This window comes from Dermacentor andersoni, chromosome 7 (genome assembly GCF_023375885.2).
Source record: "Dermacentor andersoni chromosome 7, qqDerAnde1_hic_scaffold, whole genome shotgun sequence".
Classification (NCBI taxonomy): Eukaryota; Metazoa; Arthropoda; class Arachnida; order Ixodida; family Ixodidae; genus Dermacentor; species Dermacentor andersoni.
The window spans coordinates 59,918,930-59,936,609 of NC_092820.1; the positions used below are offsets into that span (position 1 = coordinate 59,918,930).

The 17,680-nt window shown below is 45.3% G+C and overlaps 1 protein-coding gene across 1 annotated transcript in view; it reads right to left on the reverse strand.

The window, feature by feature from the left end:
• The window catches only part of LOC126534863 (neprilysin-1-like), a 30,550-nt gene extending 22,651 nt beyond the window's left edge, over nucleotides 1-7,899 (reverse strand). The window contains exons 1-2 of the mRNA XM_055072882.2: nucleotides 7,682-7,899; nucleotides 3,206-3,295 (exon numbers count right to left, since the gene is read on the reverse strand). Of these exons, the coding sequence (XP_054928857.2) occupies nucleotides 3,206-3,295; nucleotides 7,682-7,825 (234 nt within the window). The 5' untranslated portion in view covers nucleotides 7,826-7,899. The remainder of the gene's footprint in view (nucleotides 1-3,205; nucleotides 3,296-7,681) is intronic.
• Nucleotides 7,900-17,680: the final 9,781 nt, after the last annotated feature.

A 17,680-nucleotide genomic window follows, 5' to 3' on the forward strand; every position in this document is an offset into this window, starting at 1 on the left:
ACTTCCCGCACCATGTTGCCACATCGGCAGCGAACAGCGGTCAGTATCGCTTTTCTCACTTGCTTGCTGCATGGCCTCCGTGATCGGATAGCCTTCCGATTTCGAAGTCCATGGTTGCCGGTTATCGAATACATCATGCCCCATGGCGTTGAGCGGCGATCGCATCCACTGTTTGACCTCCAGAAAGGAAGGCCAAGACAAGGGCGAGGAGAGTGAGTAGGTTTCAAGTGATGGATTAAAAGGGAAGAGGATATGCGCAACTTTGGTAAATCACAATAACAACGTACCACGAAAAATTATAAGATTTATTTATTCTTATTCTTTGGTCACAAACCGATGATGGGAGGCAAAAGGCTGCACACCACTTACGTAAGGCCTGCCCTTTCCCCACCGAAACGAAAAACAAATCATGGCAAATGAACGTGTGGTCGAAATAGGGGTTCTGTCGTTCCGGTGTCCAATGTTCACAATTTTCTTGGTCTAGCTTTATAAACAATTAACGGTCTTCTTTTCGATAGAGGCATTCTATTTAAACAAGCTAAAACAGACGAACATGTCAATGCAAATGCGGCTGTTTGAAAATTAGTCTACGAACTGATTTCTAAAAATCTTCGTTGTCACGCGTTAATATACACTGCGTCTTAAGGTAACCATATTTGCAAAAACAACAATATAGACACGGATTTGGCGAGTTGCTCTTTGCATTGTTCTCTCCACTTTAATTACACAAAAGACGTGCAAGAATTAGTCCACAGGGGCATTCTTTGCATCAGGTGCGAAGGTGTGATGCTTTCCCAATATAACAAGCGTTTGTTGACATACAGGTATGCATTGGGAGTATTTCAATGTCCACCTTAGTCATGACAGACGTTTTGTCTTTGTATGCTGTTGTCCTGTTTGGCTGGGTCCCAATACATGCTCTTGCGACAAAATTAATGGTATACCGCTAGACAAAAAATTACAGGGTCTCTTAAGAACTCTCAAGAGGTGAACGGCGAAAGCCTACTCATCCTCCTTTTATCATTCGCCTTTTCAGTCATTATTAGTCACTACTGCTCCCTACTAAGCATTTTAGACATTTGTAATCAATTGTAATCATTACAAGCCGTCGTTAAACGTGTTGGTCATATCATAGTCATTAGTAGTCATTACAAGTCATTTCAGTCATTATTAGTCATTACTGGTCATTATTAAGCATTTTTAGCCATTTATAATTAATTGTACTCGTTGCAAGTTGTCGTTAGAGATATTTGTCATTTCGTAGTCAATATTAGTCATTACAAGTCATTTCAGTCATTATTAGTCATTACTGCTCACTACTAAGCATTTTTAGTCATTTCTATTCAATTGTAGTCGTTACAATTTGTCGCTAGACATATTGGTCATCTCGTAGTCATTATTACTCATTACAAGTCACTTAAGTCATTATTAGTCATTTCTGCTCACTACTGAGCATATTTAGTCATTTCTATTCAATTGTAGTCGCTACAATTTGTCGCTAGACATATTGGTCATTTCGTAGTCATTATTAGTCATTACAGGTCATTTCAGCCATTATTAGGTACTACTGCTCACTAGTAAGCGTTTTAGTCATTTGTAATCACTTGTGGTCATTACAAGCCATCGTTAGACATATTGGTCATCTCATAGTCATTAGTACGAATTACAATTCATTAGCAGTCATTTAGTCATTACTACTAATTACTAGACATTTCTAGTCATTTCTAATCAGTTGTGGTCATTACAAGCCATCGTTACACATTGGTCATTTAGGAGTCATTTGTAGTCATTACAACTCATTAGTAGTCATTATTAGTCATTACTAGTCATTAATCTCTAAGAATCTCTATTATAACGTTATCATTCACGAACTGTCACTATGAATCATTTTTCATTCTATAATTTGTCTTTTATCTGTCTTCATTTGGCCTGATGACGCTTCGTCGGACACTCCGGCAGTCAGGTCTGCTGGCACAAACTTCACCATGAGCCTAGAATGGCTTTCGCCTCAATAAGTCGCTCTTTTTTGAAGGTAGAGTGGTTATGTAAACATCGCCTCAACGTCACAGCTAGCATTCACGATGCAAAGCAACGTCAGCTCTGCGTTATTTTGATTCCTAGCGTATTACCGCTGTTTACCTTGTGCGACGTGCAGGAAATGCGATGCAATGCACCATTTCCGTATCCGTTTAAACGCGGCTGTTAAAAAAGTAACAGGCTTTCGTTCACAGAGGCCGCGGCACGAGCTGAATACAGTATACCTTTATGAAGGGTGTCCCAAATAATTCTAGCCACAGTTTAAAAATATCCAAATGCCACGTAGCGGGTCATAACCAAGGTAATCTTGTTTGCCGTCACTTGGAGATACTCAACTTATTTTTCATTCCACCTACTTAATGATTGGTCTTAATTATTGAACTTCTCAAATATTATAATTAGATCAAAAGTGTCAATGAGAAACTTGTAAGCGACATGAACATCTACCGACACAGCTTTCTGTTGCTCAATACGTGCTACATAAGTGTGTTTACGAGCGGGCAAGCCCGCGAATACACGCAAAATTACCGCGCGACCAGCCGCTCGAGGCACTCTTGAGTGTATTCGGGCACTTCTTTCAAGCTCGAAAAAACACTTTAAGTAGCACGTATTGAGCAACAGAAAGCTATTTCGGGAGTTTTTCATGTTGCTCTACAATTTGCTCAGTCACACATTTCATCTAACTATAATATTTGATAAGTTGATTCATTAACAATGACTAATAATCTAATTAAGCGAGAATAACATAATCCGAGTATCTCCAAGCGATGGCAAACATTACCTTGGTTCTGTCCAGCTACGTGGCTTGTGCATATTCTTAAACCATGGCTGAAGTTAGCTGGGACACCCGTATATGCCAGCGTATCCTAAGTGTCAAGCGAGAACGAAGCCTATACCATATTCATATATTAGTAATAATACTAATATGTCGTGACCACCAGTTCACAAAAGGATGAGCACCTTTCATAACTTTTATAAAGCCTCCATTTAATATTATTCTTTAGTCTATAAGGAATCGGGGGTTTAACCTGATGTTCATAAATTTTGTTCGGGGAGCAAAAATCGGTAATTATCGGGATTTACCCGAAAATGAAGAACACTATATGTAGAGTATGGGGTTACCCGTAAAGTTCTTACTGCGCCCTCATATTCCGCTGGGGAGTCGTACCTTTCCTTTTGATTTGGTCGCCTTTAAATGTGCAGGCCCGGCAGGAACTTCTGCAACAGGTGCTTTCGGTGCAGCCGGACCCTCTGAAGTCTGCGAATGAAGTGCAGTGCGTACATTAAGTTTCTGAGCTACACATCATCAGCGATCATGTGTGCTCTATTCTTCTTTTAAAACTTTTTGCTCCGACATTATGTGATTAGCTGAGAAACGAGTAAGTAGACAAGCCAGGGCTGTAACACTGCTGCCACCTCAGGAGATTCCAAATGAATCGGCTGACGTAGCTTCGTAAATTGATTGCATGTAACGACGCAAGTCATTTCATGCTACAAATAGCTCTGTATCGCGTGGTGAATTGCTGACCAATCGCATTAGTATGCCCCCTGGCTTGAGCAGGATCTTTAAGATTTTATGCTTGAATTTGCGTTTGCCTCTTGGCCTTTCGGATGTCCATTAATGCTAGTACACGTGCTCCCAGAGTATGCAGTACATGGCGACATGTCTTTAGCTCTACTGCGACCGCTGTGCTTCGAGGCGGGCCTGCAAGTGCAGTGTATTTCAACGCAACATTCTGAGGAACAACGCTAAATCAGAACGACAGGCAGACGAACAACCCAGGCGTTCTCGTGTATTATATTTAACGCAGCCTGGCCACGTCACTGTACCTACGTAATGGTTGATTCGTTGGTTGCTTACTTTCGGTTTTATGGCACAAAGCCAACTAAGGCCATGCTGCGCCATGTACCTCCGTAATGTAGGTTCTGATCGATTAACGAATGTTAAGCGCACAAGTCCTGCCGTGCCGTAACGGGTGACTCTTTTTTTATCATTCCATCTCTCCCAACCTTTGAGAATCTTACGTGTAGAAGAAGCAAGTGCCACGCCGTTTTTTAAACAGCGGAGCTGTTCTAAGTCGAGCCTTTGCCGTCCGTTGTCTGGTGTCACGCAGAGGGGCAGGGTGCGGAGAGGGGTATAGAAGCAGGTGCTTCGCCGGCGTGCGCCCTTTCGCCCCATGAATTCCGCTCGGCGCGAGCGGCAGCACCGACGTCGCGCAAATCCCGAGCTTCGAGAGCGAGGAGCGCAAACAAAGCGTCAACGGAGGGAAGTCTCTACCGGCGAGGATCGATGAGACGGGAAGGTCAAGTCAAGCACCGGTGGAGGCAAGCCAAACCCCACTTTTCAGAGAAGCCAACCCAGCCAAGCACCAGCACAGGCAAGCCAACTCCCAACTTCGAAAGTATAGGAGGCCGAGCAGAGACGTTGACGCGGAGAAATTCCTCCCACGGAGCGTGCCGATGGATGGTTCAAGAGAGAATTCCTCGACCGTGAGTGCGGCCACAGCTGCAAGGTGTGTGATAGACTGTGGCTTGGTCATAACCTCGCCCAACTAAAGAGTGTGCGCAATCCGGAACCGAAGCTCGAATATATCAAAACGACGACAACGAGACAAAAGACTCTTCAAAATCGCACTAAACACGAGTTCAAAGTTGAGAAAACGACCGCCAGATTCACTTATTTGACAGTTTTGACTGCGTGGAACTGATTTTTTTTTTTTCTTTCTTCTTTTTTTTTTTTTTTTTTTTTGATAGTCGCCGCAAGTCAGCCGCCGTGTTGCAAGGGGGTCGTGTGCGACACGCGCGTCATCGAGCTGCTGCGATGAGACTGCGCCCCGTCTCGTATAACCCAATGTTCATTTCTTGCCTTAAGAGGAAGCTTTAGCTCGGGCCCAACTCCGACGCGGCCTATTCAAATACATGTAAAACGCAAAAACGTTTTTATGAGATAACCCCTGGACCGATTTTGATGAAATTTGTGGCATTTGAAAGAGAAAGTTAAATTCTAGTGACTGTTGGAAGCGGAATTTCGATTTAGGGCTTGAATTTTCTTAAAACGATTTTCAAATATTTCACCGTTTGAAAAAAATAGAAGCACGAAGTTTACAAATTCATAGCTCTGCATCAAGAACTGATATCGCGGTTCTGTAAACGGCATCCATTAGATCATTCAAAGCGGACAAATTCAATATGTCATTTTACATCTTACGTGAATTTGTTACGTTGGTTACAACGGTTTTGCAAAAGTTTTATATCCCTGTGATTAAATTTTTTTATATTCATGTGTAACACATCAATTTTGTCCGCTTTAGATGTACTACTATATGCAATTCACAGAATTGTATTATCATTTTTAGTGGTTGAGTTACAGAGTTGTAAACTTGATAGTTTCGTTTTTTGAAAATTTTCGGTTTTTGCCAATTTTTAATAAAAAATTGACGACCTAACTTAAAAATTCGAAACGAACAGTCACTAGATTTTAAGTTTGTCTTTTAAATGCAACAAACCTCGTCAAATTTGGTGCAGTGGTTGGCGAGAAAAACGAATTCTGCTTTTACATGTATTTAGATAGGAGCACCCGAGCTAAAGCTTCCTCTTAAGAGCACGTTCATTCCCTTGAATCAATACACATACGAACCCGATATTGAGGAAACAAGAGGCAGGGATACCGCGTCGATTCCATCTTTCTTTTTCCTGCTTCGTCGGTCATCCGAGCAACGCACTCAAGCTATATCCCTACCGCCGCTCCCGACCACCTTGTAGTATTTCATATTCCATGTTGCATATGAAATGTCATGCATTCATAGTTTACGCCATTCCTTCTTAAAACTTACACAGACACGCGTTAGCTTCGAAACAAAAAGAAACTAGAATGTAGTCGGCTTGGCAGGACACTTCTTAGCAAAATGGCGTACTGAGGAAGACAGTATGGTTCTTTTTTAAGTATTTGCAAATGAGAATGGTACTGTGCTTTTAAAGTTACGCTGGGCTCTAATGGGTTAAGTGTCGTGAATGCTCTTTGTGCAAGCGGCGGTTATTGTTTTGTACTGTTTCAGTGGTTACTGCGTGGTGGTCACAGTAGTCACGTTTATCGTCGTGGGAGCTAGGGCAGGCGACTTGAAAGTTCGATTGGTTAATTTTTCGAACGGCCTTTCTCGGATAGGTGAGAAAGGAAACAACATGCCTCCTCCCGAACGCGGTAGTCCCAACAAGCGCGGTAGGGTAGGGCAACACTGTCCTGAAAGATTGCGTTTGGTTCCGCGCTAACAAGGGCCACACAACAGTGATGAAGACAGGGCAAGCACGGCACCGCCTATTTTGTGTTTTCGCGTTATTCCAGCCTTCTTCGCTACGGTGTTTTCCTCATTAAAGCGATAAAGGTGTAATGTATGAACCAACAAGCCCAGAAGTACGCGGTATTAGGCCCCTAAAAAATTGGCCGACGATTACGATATTTGGTAGTGCGATCTTTGAGCGCAGCTCCTGCCTTACTTGAGCAGGCAACCCCATACAGGACACGCAGTTACGAACGGAGGCGGTTCTGCGTTTCGCATTGGGCAGCACACACCGCGATCCGCCGCTATCGAGCCGGCGCTCCGGCGACGCACCATCGCGCCATATTATAGTGGGTCACCTCCGCGAAGAGGGGAGGGGAGATTAGCAATTATTATTTACTGTTTTTTTCTGAGGTGGGATGAGGAAACGGGTGGAGAACAAGGGTATTGAGTAGAGGTCCCACACTCATTCACTCACAGACAGGCCTCAATGTGGCCGCACAAGGTTGGGGTGGGAAGTATAAGTAAGGGAACGAAACGCTATAACTGGTTTTCGAGTCACCGCAACGGCACTGCACCAGCTAAGGGGAGGTGTAGGGCAACAGGGGAGGCTGGAGAAGGACAGCCAGGCGAGCACTGCCAGAGGCGGCAAATGCCACTGAGGAACGCGCCCCGCAAACGGGCAAGCGTGAGACAAGGCTGAAAGCCGTGGATCACGCGCGAGATAGTGTTACTGTATGTGCTCCCGCAGGGAGCGGGTGCATATACAGGAACACTAGCGCGAGGCGGCAGGGAGCGCTCGCCACCGGCACCGCGGTAGTGCCGCCACAGCGGGAGAACAGAACGGCGAGGGTGGAGTCACCGCTACGTAGCTGCGCGGAGGACGGGGGCGAGAGGATAGGTAAGAACACGTGAGCCAGCTTTGGAGGAGCGAATAGAGCAAGGCTCGTGCCATGCGCGAGAGATGGTGCCAAGAGCACGCGCAGCTAGAGCAGCGCGCTAGCCCCTGCTACGGAGCTGGTTACGGCGAACCACGACGGCGAGGCAGACGGCGACGCGAGACGCGGGAACGGGCGCCAATGAGCTGCGCTCTAAAACGGGCTGCGACTGCTTGCGTTTCGTAGGATTGGTGTTGTCCTTCGAAGAAGACTTGGAGGCTGTACTGGCCGCGCTGGCTTTCGCGTCGACCATGCCTCGATGGGGGGAGTCACTGGGCTTAAAGGGTGGAGGCTCGTCCGTTTGTCTAGCTTTTTTCGCAACGGCGTTTCCGTCGTTAACGCGATACAAAGTGCAATGCATAAACCAACAAGCCCAGAAGTACGCGGTATTACGCCCCCTAAAAAAACGGTCTCCAGCGCCGTCGCACTCACCTTACCGCTGGTTTCGGCGGTCGAAGCCCGCGACTGCTTGCGTTTCGTTGGCTTGCTGCTGTCCTTACCCGAAGAGCTCGACCTTCCGGACGAAGAAGACTTGGAGGCTGCACTGGACATGTTGTACTTCCTTACGTCGGCCATGCCTCGATGAAGGTAGTAGCTGAGAGATTAGAGGGTCGAGACTCGAGGTCCGTGAGAAGGAGCGACGTCTCGAACCGTCGGGCTTCTTCTACGTTATCTTTTGAGCGCGTGCTTCTCGCGCAGCACGCGCTGCATCATTGACGATGATGACACCGGACAATGGCACATGCCCACAACAAGGGATTGGCCAGGAAGCGAGCGGTTTAGGAATAAAGAAAAGGAGCAGACAAATAGTGCCCTTGGTCGTCACTGCGTCATCATTTCCTTCTGTTGACTTTAAATTCTGAGCGTGACAGGTTACACACTTAGGAGGAGAAAAACGAAAACAATTTTAAATAGTAAAGAAAACACAAGAAAATTCGTTTTAAATATGCAGCACCAACGTTGTTTGGCTGACGAAGAGGCGTGACGAAGAGAGGCAACAGCCAGGGAGTGAATTCCCCCTTCGTGCAGCTTCGAAGCCATCAGCTATCTGGAGTCGGTTAGCCTTCGAACTCAGAGCAGATCCCCTCCAAGACAGGAGGTGGGCGGCCGCTCTCAGCCGTGCAAGGTGCAGCTATGACCGGAATAGGAGCGGAGACGCGCGCTACGTAGCTACCGTGCAGCTCTTCTATCCCCCACCTGTCATAGCGGGCACACATCTCCCTGCTTCCCCCTGCTTGCGCGCACTCCCCCCGCCATCCGCGTTACGCACTCGAGAAGACGCCGCCGCGCAAAGCCAGCATCCTTCTCGGCTCACCCTCGCATGCTTTCCCTCCCACCTACAGCATGCGGCGCGCTGCCGCGATATTATTGCACTTTGAATTTATACGGAGCATCACTTATTTGCCAGGAGTGTGTCCATGTAATGCCTATCGCAATAATATCCAACATTCGATTTTTCGTATATTCGATATATATTCGGTATGAAGGTCCGCGCTGTGTCACGTGTCGCGTACTCCGCGGAGCCCCACGTGTTCGATGCCGCCCAATCGAGCTTCAAATTCAAATTCAAATTCAAATTCAAATTCAAATTTATTTGCCACCATGGTACAGATGATGGCGGGGACCCGTAGTAAAAGCTGCCGTTGGACAGCTTGACAAGGCCACGGGCCCCCACTTTGACAGCAATACAGTGGTTGTTTTTCTTTCCCTTTTTTTTTTTTTTCCTTTTTTTTTTTTTCCTTTTTTTTTTTTTTTTTCACACACACGAAAAAGAAAAGAAAATACAGGAAATACAGATAACAAAGGAAAAAAAAAAAAAAAATACATATAGCAGAGTTGTTATCCGGTTACAGTAGTCAGCATAAAATCAACAGCATTGTCCTGGCTGGAAAAAAAAACTTACAATGATGGTGAAAGAAAGAAGAATTGGGTAGACAAATCACAGAAAAAAAAAAAAAAAAAAAAGGTTAGGTGTAGTGTAAAAAATACTCGAACAGTTTGTGGCGTGTTGTGTTTTGGAGATCAATATCGTTTTGTGCGAGTTTGTTAAGAAGTCGTGGTAGTTTATTTTCTAATGTTTGATTACCATAGAAAGTTCTGTATGTTTTTACGTTCCATTGTGCTATGTTTCTTGTGCTGTACATTGCATCTCGTTTTTCTAAACCAGCTAATTTTGATAGAAAAGATATGTTCTTAAACACCTCGTTTTTCACACACTTGCTCAGACGATAGTCATAAAGTTTAGTAATTGGTAGTAAGTTATACTTTAAGAAAAGTGCGGCCGTATGGTAGGTATGCGGAACATTTTCAACAATTCTTAGAAATTTTTTCTGTAACAAGTGTAGTTTCTGAAGATTGCCTGCTGTTGTTGCACCCCAGGTTAAATGGCAATAGCTGAAATGCGATTGTATCAATGAATTATATAGCATTAGCATTACATTTCGCGGTAGTATCTCACGGTTCTTGTAAAGAAGACCAATAATACGTGAACATTTATTTGTTACAAAGCTGACATGATCATCCCATGACATTCTTTCATTAAATAATATACCTAATGTTTTAAATGAAGGCACAACTTCTAAGGGTACGGACTGAAGGAATATATTCTTAGTGAGACGGACCTTCTTGTTTCTACCTCTGAAAACAACGACTTTAGTCTTTGCTGTGTTAATCCGCAACGCATTTCTGCTACTCCAGTTTTCTATTTGCCTCAGTGCATTGTTTGCAGTATCTGTGAGTTCGGCTGCATTATCTCCGGCAAGAAAAATACTGGTGTCGTCAGCATAGATGATAAATTTAACGAATGGAGTTGCATGTACAATGTCATTGATGTAAAGATTAAACAGAAATGGACCCAAAATGCTACCTTGTGGAACGCCACAGCCTACAGATTGCATATCTGAGAGGAGACCATTTATTGCTACTGCCTGTTTGCGATCCATGAGGTATGACTGCACAAGCGATAGTGCATGGCCGCGGAAGCCACAACGCTCAAGTTTACGAAGAAGTATTGTATGGTTTAATAAGTCGAATGCCTTCGAAAAATCAAGAAAAATACCAATGACTATCCTATTATGTTCGAGTTCGTTCAATATATATTCTCGTTGATCTAATAGTGCAAGTTCAGTAGAGTGGTGCTTACGGAAGCCATACTGAGCTGCTGTTATAATTTTGTGTTTTTCTTCAAACTGCAAAAAGTTTCTAAGTATTACTTTTTCTAGTAGCTTAGAAAACACGGGTAAGATAGATATTGGCCTGTAATTCCCGAGCTGGTTTTTATCACCCTTTTTAAAGATAACTGTTACACGTGCAATCTGCATTTTACGAGGAAATACAGCGGTACTGACACAAAGGTTTAAGATATGCGTGATGTATGGTAAAATAAGGTCAAAAATATACCGTATAGGCTTTATCTGGAGGCCATCAATATCAATGGATGTGCTATTGTTTAGTTCGTGGAAGGCTGTCATTACATCTGCTTCTTCAACCGGTTTGAGAAATATAGTGTCGCTTATATGAACGACATCACTGAGATTGTTATGTGGGACTTGATTTCTAGAAGCGCAAATAAAGTGCGTATTAAACGTATCTGCTAATTCTTTTCCAGTTATACTTACACCATCGATATTTAGCATATTTAATTCACCTGATTTGCTATTTCTCCCCAAAATTGCGTTTAGCCTCTTCCACATAATGTCGACACGACCACAAGTTGACGTGAATTGATTTGTGTAATAGGCGTTTCTGGCTTTCTTGAGCTCAGTATTCAAGCGGTTTCGATATTTTTTAAACGCTGTCAGATCACATTCAGCTCTCGATTTAATAAACTTATGATATAGGATGTTCTTTGTGTTTATCTTTGCCACCAACTCCGGTGTGACCCATGGTTTGCGACTGTGACGCCTTTGTTTTTTTGTTAATATTGGGAAACAGGCCTCGTAAATCGGCTTCAGAATACCTAAGAATGCCTCGTAAGCATTATTGGCGTCATTTTCTAAAAGGACAGGCCTCCAGTTGTTCTTTTCTACCGAGTTTCTAAATGTCGACAGTGTTTTTTCAGATATAAGTTGGAAAGAATATGTTGAACTACGTTTCTTTTTAGACATGTTTTTAACACACATAAATATTGGCAAGTGATCGCTGATGTCAGAAATTATTACTCCAGATGTGATCATACTAGGGTCATGGTTAGTGATAAACAAATCGATCAGCGATGAAGACGTGATCGTAACACGCGTTGGCATTTTGATTGCATTCAGAAGTCCATGTGTTCTAAGCAATAAGTCTAAACTCATTTGGGATGCATCAACCGATAACATATTAATGTTTAGGTCACCACCAAGGACAATGTTTAAATGCTGACTGGTTGCAAATGAAATCAGGCTTTCAAGAAAATTCAAGAATATGGCTACGCAACCCTTTGGTGGACGATAGCACACTGCAAAAATAGTGTTGTTCAAACACATTGTTAAGATTTCATATTCTTTCACAGAAACTGTGAATCGCTCTAATATTTCAGGCCGCCACTTCTTCTTAAATGATATGGATACGCCACCACCAATACCAGCGTAACGATTCAGAAAAAATGTCTCATAACCAGGAATTCGAAAGACATCATAATCACTTGTAGACCAGGTTTCGCTGATCATGATAGCGTCAATGGGAACATTTAGTTGTTGAAAGAAAGTGTCGAAATATGCTTCTTTACGTCTGACAGATCGAGCATTGATATGAAGACATTTGAATGACGTCTGGAAAACCGGGCCAAGGTAATCTTTGAAGTTCTCTGGGAGTAGATAATTCTTTTCTGTTACAGTCTGCATTTTTGGCAGGAAACAAAAATAAAAAATCAATTTTCCCTTCTTATTGCAGCTTGCCAAGGTCGCAAGAGTGCTGCACTAGCATTGCTGACGCGCCATCAGTCTTTCTTATCAGAATCTTGCCGTTGCTGTGCCAGACATACTTGTACTGATTTGTTTTTGCCCATTCTTTCACTTCCCTCAGCAGTTCTCGATTTCGCCTGGTCAGGTTTTCCAACATGTGAACATTGGCATCCGCAGTGGTCAACTCCCGCCTGCTAGCCCACCATTTGTCCCTCATGCTCTGTCTCGCGAAACGGCAGATGATGCCAGGCACTTTGTCACGCTTTGCCGGCAATCGATGAATTGCCGTGATGTCGTGTTCTGATAGCTGGGGCAATCCACTTTCACCGGCCAAAGCATTAAGTTTGGACAAAAGATTTTCGCCTTCCGTTTGTGGTACACCATGAATTTCTAAGTTCAGTTTCCGGTTGCGCCACTCGAGGTCATCGAGTTGGACACTGAGCGATTCAAGCTGCTCTTTGTTCATTTCTGTTTTTGCGAGCCTAGTCTGGATTGCTTTAATATCTCGCTCATTTTGTTCTGTGCGCGTCAACAGGTCTGTCATCTGTTCGGACATAAACTGCACCGATTGCTCAATTCCATCGACAGTTTCTTTCAGTGGCAACAAAACATTAAGTTTTCGGTTAATCTCCTGAAGTACGACCAACATATCTTCTACGGTCAACGGTGCTTTTTCTTTCTCATCCTGGTTAACATGTGAGGTTGGTAGCCTACATTTCGGGCATTTCCATTTCTGGTAGGTTGATTTCTTAGATTTTATTGTTGCCTCCGACACTCCTGCGCAGCTTCCTACATGGTACGAAAGCTTACAAGTCATGCAAGATATACTCTCTTTGGGATCCAAGATTTCTTGTTCACACTCAACACACTCCATACTGACATAAACAAGGTTCGCTCCTTTGGCAGCAGCAGTGGCAGCAACACAATAACACCCCCCTCAAAAAAAGCCACTAACCTGTAACAGTATGCAGGAGTATTTAGGCAAACGCTCTTCCGAACACTGCTGCTGCCAAAGTGCCGTCTTGGATGCGATGCCGTAGCTTTATAGCAGATGCGTCGATGCAAGCGCATCTGCTTATATCGAACACTTGTGCACAAATTTCCGTCAACACTGTGTACACATTGTTAACCGTACACATTGTAAACTGAAATTTGTGCAGAAGTCTTCGATATGGTGCAATTTTTCGCCCGACCGCACGCGTGCGGTGCGGCTTGCGGCGATGGGCGGCTCGAGCGTAAAAAGGCCCTAAGAGAGCGGAATGAGGGCTTGATCGCCTCGATTCCGCATGTTTACATTTCGTTCGTTTGCGCTCAGTCACCGCGGGAGCCTTAGTGATTGCTTGCACTTAATCCCGTTTGCTCTGTGAATTCTTTTGCTTGTAAGTGTGCTGCGTACACATAGCGGTTACTTTGAAAGAAGAATTCGTGTAAAAAAGAAGGCTGACAGCCGCTGCGACCGAAAAACTTTCGACATAACGTCGCTGAAACGTGCGACCCCACGGCAACTAAACATCCTCTGTGCGCGTGTGTGTGTGTGCGCGCGTGTGCGCGTGTGCACGTGTGCGCGTGTGTGCGTGTGTGCGTGCGCGCGTGTGCGCGTGCGTGCGTGCGTGCGCGTGTGCGCGCGCGCGCGTGTGTGTGTGTGTGTGTGTGTGTGTGTGTGTGTGTGTGTGTGTGTGTGTGTGTGTGTGTGTGTGTGTGTGTGTGTGTGTGTGTGTGTGTGTGCAGCCGGCGGTATGGATCGTGTCAGCGAGTCTCCTCGATTGTGTTCGGGCTGCCAGCGCGACCTAATCTCGCGCCACATCAACGTCGAGCGTAGTGTGTGCGTGTGTGTGAATGCGGTTGACTGTTCTTGTGAACCGTGCGACGTCGCCACGTAAACTTGAAGCATGACGCGCATGACCCGTGCACCGACCCGTGCATGACCCGTGCACCGCTAAAGCCCCGTAAGAATTCGAGGGCCCTTATACGAAACGTATGCGGATTGGCCTAGCTATTACTGCACGGTGTTTTGCTGGCAATCCGTGTATAGCTTATGGCGTTTTTCTTATGTTCATTTGCAGTTGTGTATTTTTGATCAGTAAAATGGTATCGCCGATTACTGAAACATCTTCGACTGTAAAGGGCTGTTTATAGTCCGACGTAACCCCGGCGCGCGCGCACGCTACGTCACGTCGGCGAAAACGACCCAACGTAACCGGCGGCTTGCGACGCGCCCCGACGGGCCCGGCGCCGATATGGCTCCTGAGCCATTCGCGCGTCGGAGTCGGCGGAACTAAAGCCCCTCAAATTTGCATTTAGGCGGAACTCTCGCACCACAATGCATTGCGCGCGAAGAAAAAGGCGCCAACACCGCAGGCGGCTTTTGCGGACGGCGCGCGACTTGGCGAACGTTCTGCGCATGCTCCGAAAATAGCGACCGAAGGGGATGGCATCTCGGCTGGCGCAGCGCAACCGACGTAGCGTGACTGACCGCGAACGACGTTCGCCCACGCGCCGATAACGTCGGACTATAAACGTGTCTTAAGGGAAACTTGGAAGTAACGAGCTCGCAGCTGTATGTAATGTACTTTGATATATTGTATTATACTTTAATATTTGATGGCCAGTAGCAGTGTCTATGCAGTATTTGTTTTTAAAAGCAGAGTAATGCAGGCAATTAGGAATATATTTATTCACATATGCAATGCTCAAAATACGATTAGGATATTCATAGTTGGAAATGTCTTTTTGGTCATATTGTAAAGCGTAGTTAACGCGCGCACAAACACAGGAAAGTGTAAAAGTAGAATTAGCTGCTGAATTTTGTTATTTTTTATCGCATGTAACGCAATGCAGATATTTGTCAGCGAGTTAATACGCTTTTGCGCCACTATTTACTTGCATGCTAGGTCATACTGCACTTGCTAAGTCAACGGGATCATAATGCACTAAGATCAATAATCTCCACAAACTTCGGCCGTCAACATTCATGCGCGCGAATGAAATACTATCGCAGCTCTGCACACACGCGTGTATACTTTCTCTCGCATCTTCATATCGCTCTACGTTACTTTCCGCGCATAGTCGTGCAGTTACCGACGGTTCAGTCTTTCCGTCTAATTCTATGCGATCACTTTTATCTTGTGGTTTGGTTTTGTTTGCCGCACGGGATGCAAAATAACTTCTTGCCGTCCTCCGTCTGATCTCGGCACCCACCCGCACAGCAACAAGGCATTTCGGTCCTTCGCATCCTAGGTCATACTGAGCTATTTAGCGGGCCCATAACGAACTAAAATAAATAATCTCCACAAGCTTCGGCCATCAACATCCATGCGCGCGAGTGAAATACTATCACAGCTCGACATACGCACGTGTATACTTTCTATCGCACCTTTGTACCGTTGTATGCTACTTGCCTCGCATAGTGGTGCAGTTACCGACGGTTCAAAGTCCTTCCGTCCAATTCTCTGCAACCATACTTTTCTTCTGGTTAGGTTCTGGTTGCCGCGCGGGATGCAAAATAACTTCTTGCCATTCCTAGTCTGGTTTCGGCACCCAACCGCACAGCGACAAGGCATTTCGGCCCTCACGGAACGAAATTATCGCAGCAATGTGCATAGCACAACAGGCGAAACGCGCGTACTTCGCCCGGCGCGCAGGAACTTTCATGGTGGCAAAGGGGCAGAGCAAGGTCACATGTCACCGATCAGCCTATCGCTGGCGTCGTCGGCTGGATCAAAGACTTTCGGTACTTTAACATAATTCAGAAATTTTACGGTCGAATTGACTGTAGCACACCATGCGGATGGTATTAACACCTTCCGGTTTCGGGCGCGTGCGTTTTGAACGCCAGCTGGTACACGTCACGCCGGCTCCGCTGATCGGCGCGGCATTCATTTTTCTTTTCTTTTTCGCTTTTTCGCTTCTACTGCTGAACCGCGAGCGGTCTTGGCGCGGAATCGTTTTATTATTTAGTAAAAATGATTGCGAACGATCTTTACAAGCCTCCGCTGAATCCGCGTCAAGTGCAATTTCATAAAGAAAATGCAAGACGTCTTCTCAAATGATGAAATGTTTATTTTGCTCTATATAAATGCTCGTTACAGGCTTCTTGTGCATTCATCCAAAGTTGTGGCACCAGGTAAGCAGCAGTCGTTGCCGTACGAAGCTCCACCGGATGCCATCAGCTGAAAAAAAAATTTAGTTACAAGCATGTATCATATTGGTATATTGACCTATAGAGGAATATTGCGTGTAGAGGCGAAACGTGCGTAAGTGGTGAATGAGCGGCATTACAGATAAATTCACTTTTACATACATTTCGTAGCAAATAGACTCCTCCCAAACAATGCCATAAAATCTGAAGAAAACATCCGATTTTCAAGCATCCCTCTCTTCCCGGGCATCATTTCCTGCGCTTTAAGAGCACATAAACCGGGTGACTACGTGTTTCCAAAACAACTTGGCCTCAGTCGACGCGATGGTACGCCAAGTACACAGAGGTGGCTACAACACAGACTCTCAGCCAGACCATGCTACACGCTCGCAGAATGCCTTCTAGTCGCACTCAAGACGAATTTGCGGGTGCAAAGCCTGTTTTCAGTCACTCAAAAGACAGAAATGTCAAGTTCTTGAGCTCCTCGGCTTTATCTTTTACGCGTCCTGCTGGCGCAAGCAACACTCCCGTGTTATCACTCTCGACAATCGCTCGTCACGTTTTCGGCAAGCGTCAGTACTGAAATAAGATATATGTTGTTGCAGGGCCATAAAAAGCGTCACAAACTTGTCCCACTAAAATTCAATGCACGCAAAACTAACTCAACGCGGCCGGCTTGCTTTTTGCTAACAGCTTCACAATCCCAGGCGCGGCGAGGTTGCCTAAAAAGTATCCCAATATGTTACGAAATCAATTACAATAATTTTTGGGGTCAGACAATGCGTCACGAAGATTCAGTACACGCGAAACTAACTGCGGCACACAGCCAAGCTGCTTTTCGCTAACTTCACCATTACGCCGAGCGCGGCCACTGTGCTTGAGAAATGCCCCAAGAGGAAGCGAAATTAGTTGCAATAATGTCTGGCGTCAGAGAAAGCGCCAAAACATTCTCCCGGTGAGATTGAGTACACGCGAAACTGCGTCACACGGCCGATCGTGCTTTTCGTCACAAAGCCAGGTGCGGCGAGCGTGCCCGAAAACTACCGAAATAAGTTTTAATAATGCTTGGGCTCATAGAAAGCGTCGCAAACATCTCTCAGTACGAGTAATTAACTCAAGTTAGCTAGGCGTGGACGGCGGAACTCTTTTTCAATAACCGCGTCACTATATAAGTTCCGTTTTGTGCGGTAAGCCTCAATCTGCTTGAAGTGCGTCGCAGACTATCAAACAAAATTCCTCGCCTTGCTGTAGTCCAGTAGTGCAGCGGTGCCGTGTCGAAATGCAGACAGAATCCAAGAGAACGCTGGGAGCCCAAAAAACGGGCTAATTCCAAAACAGACGGGTCACCGAGCACGCGAGCTTCACATGCGCAGCCAGCCTCCCTCAAGCCTGTGGCATGTCTGGCGCATG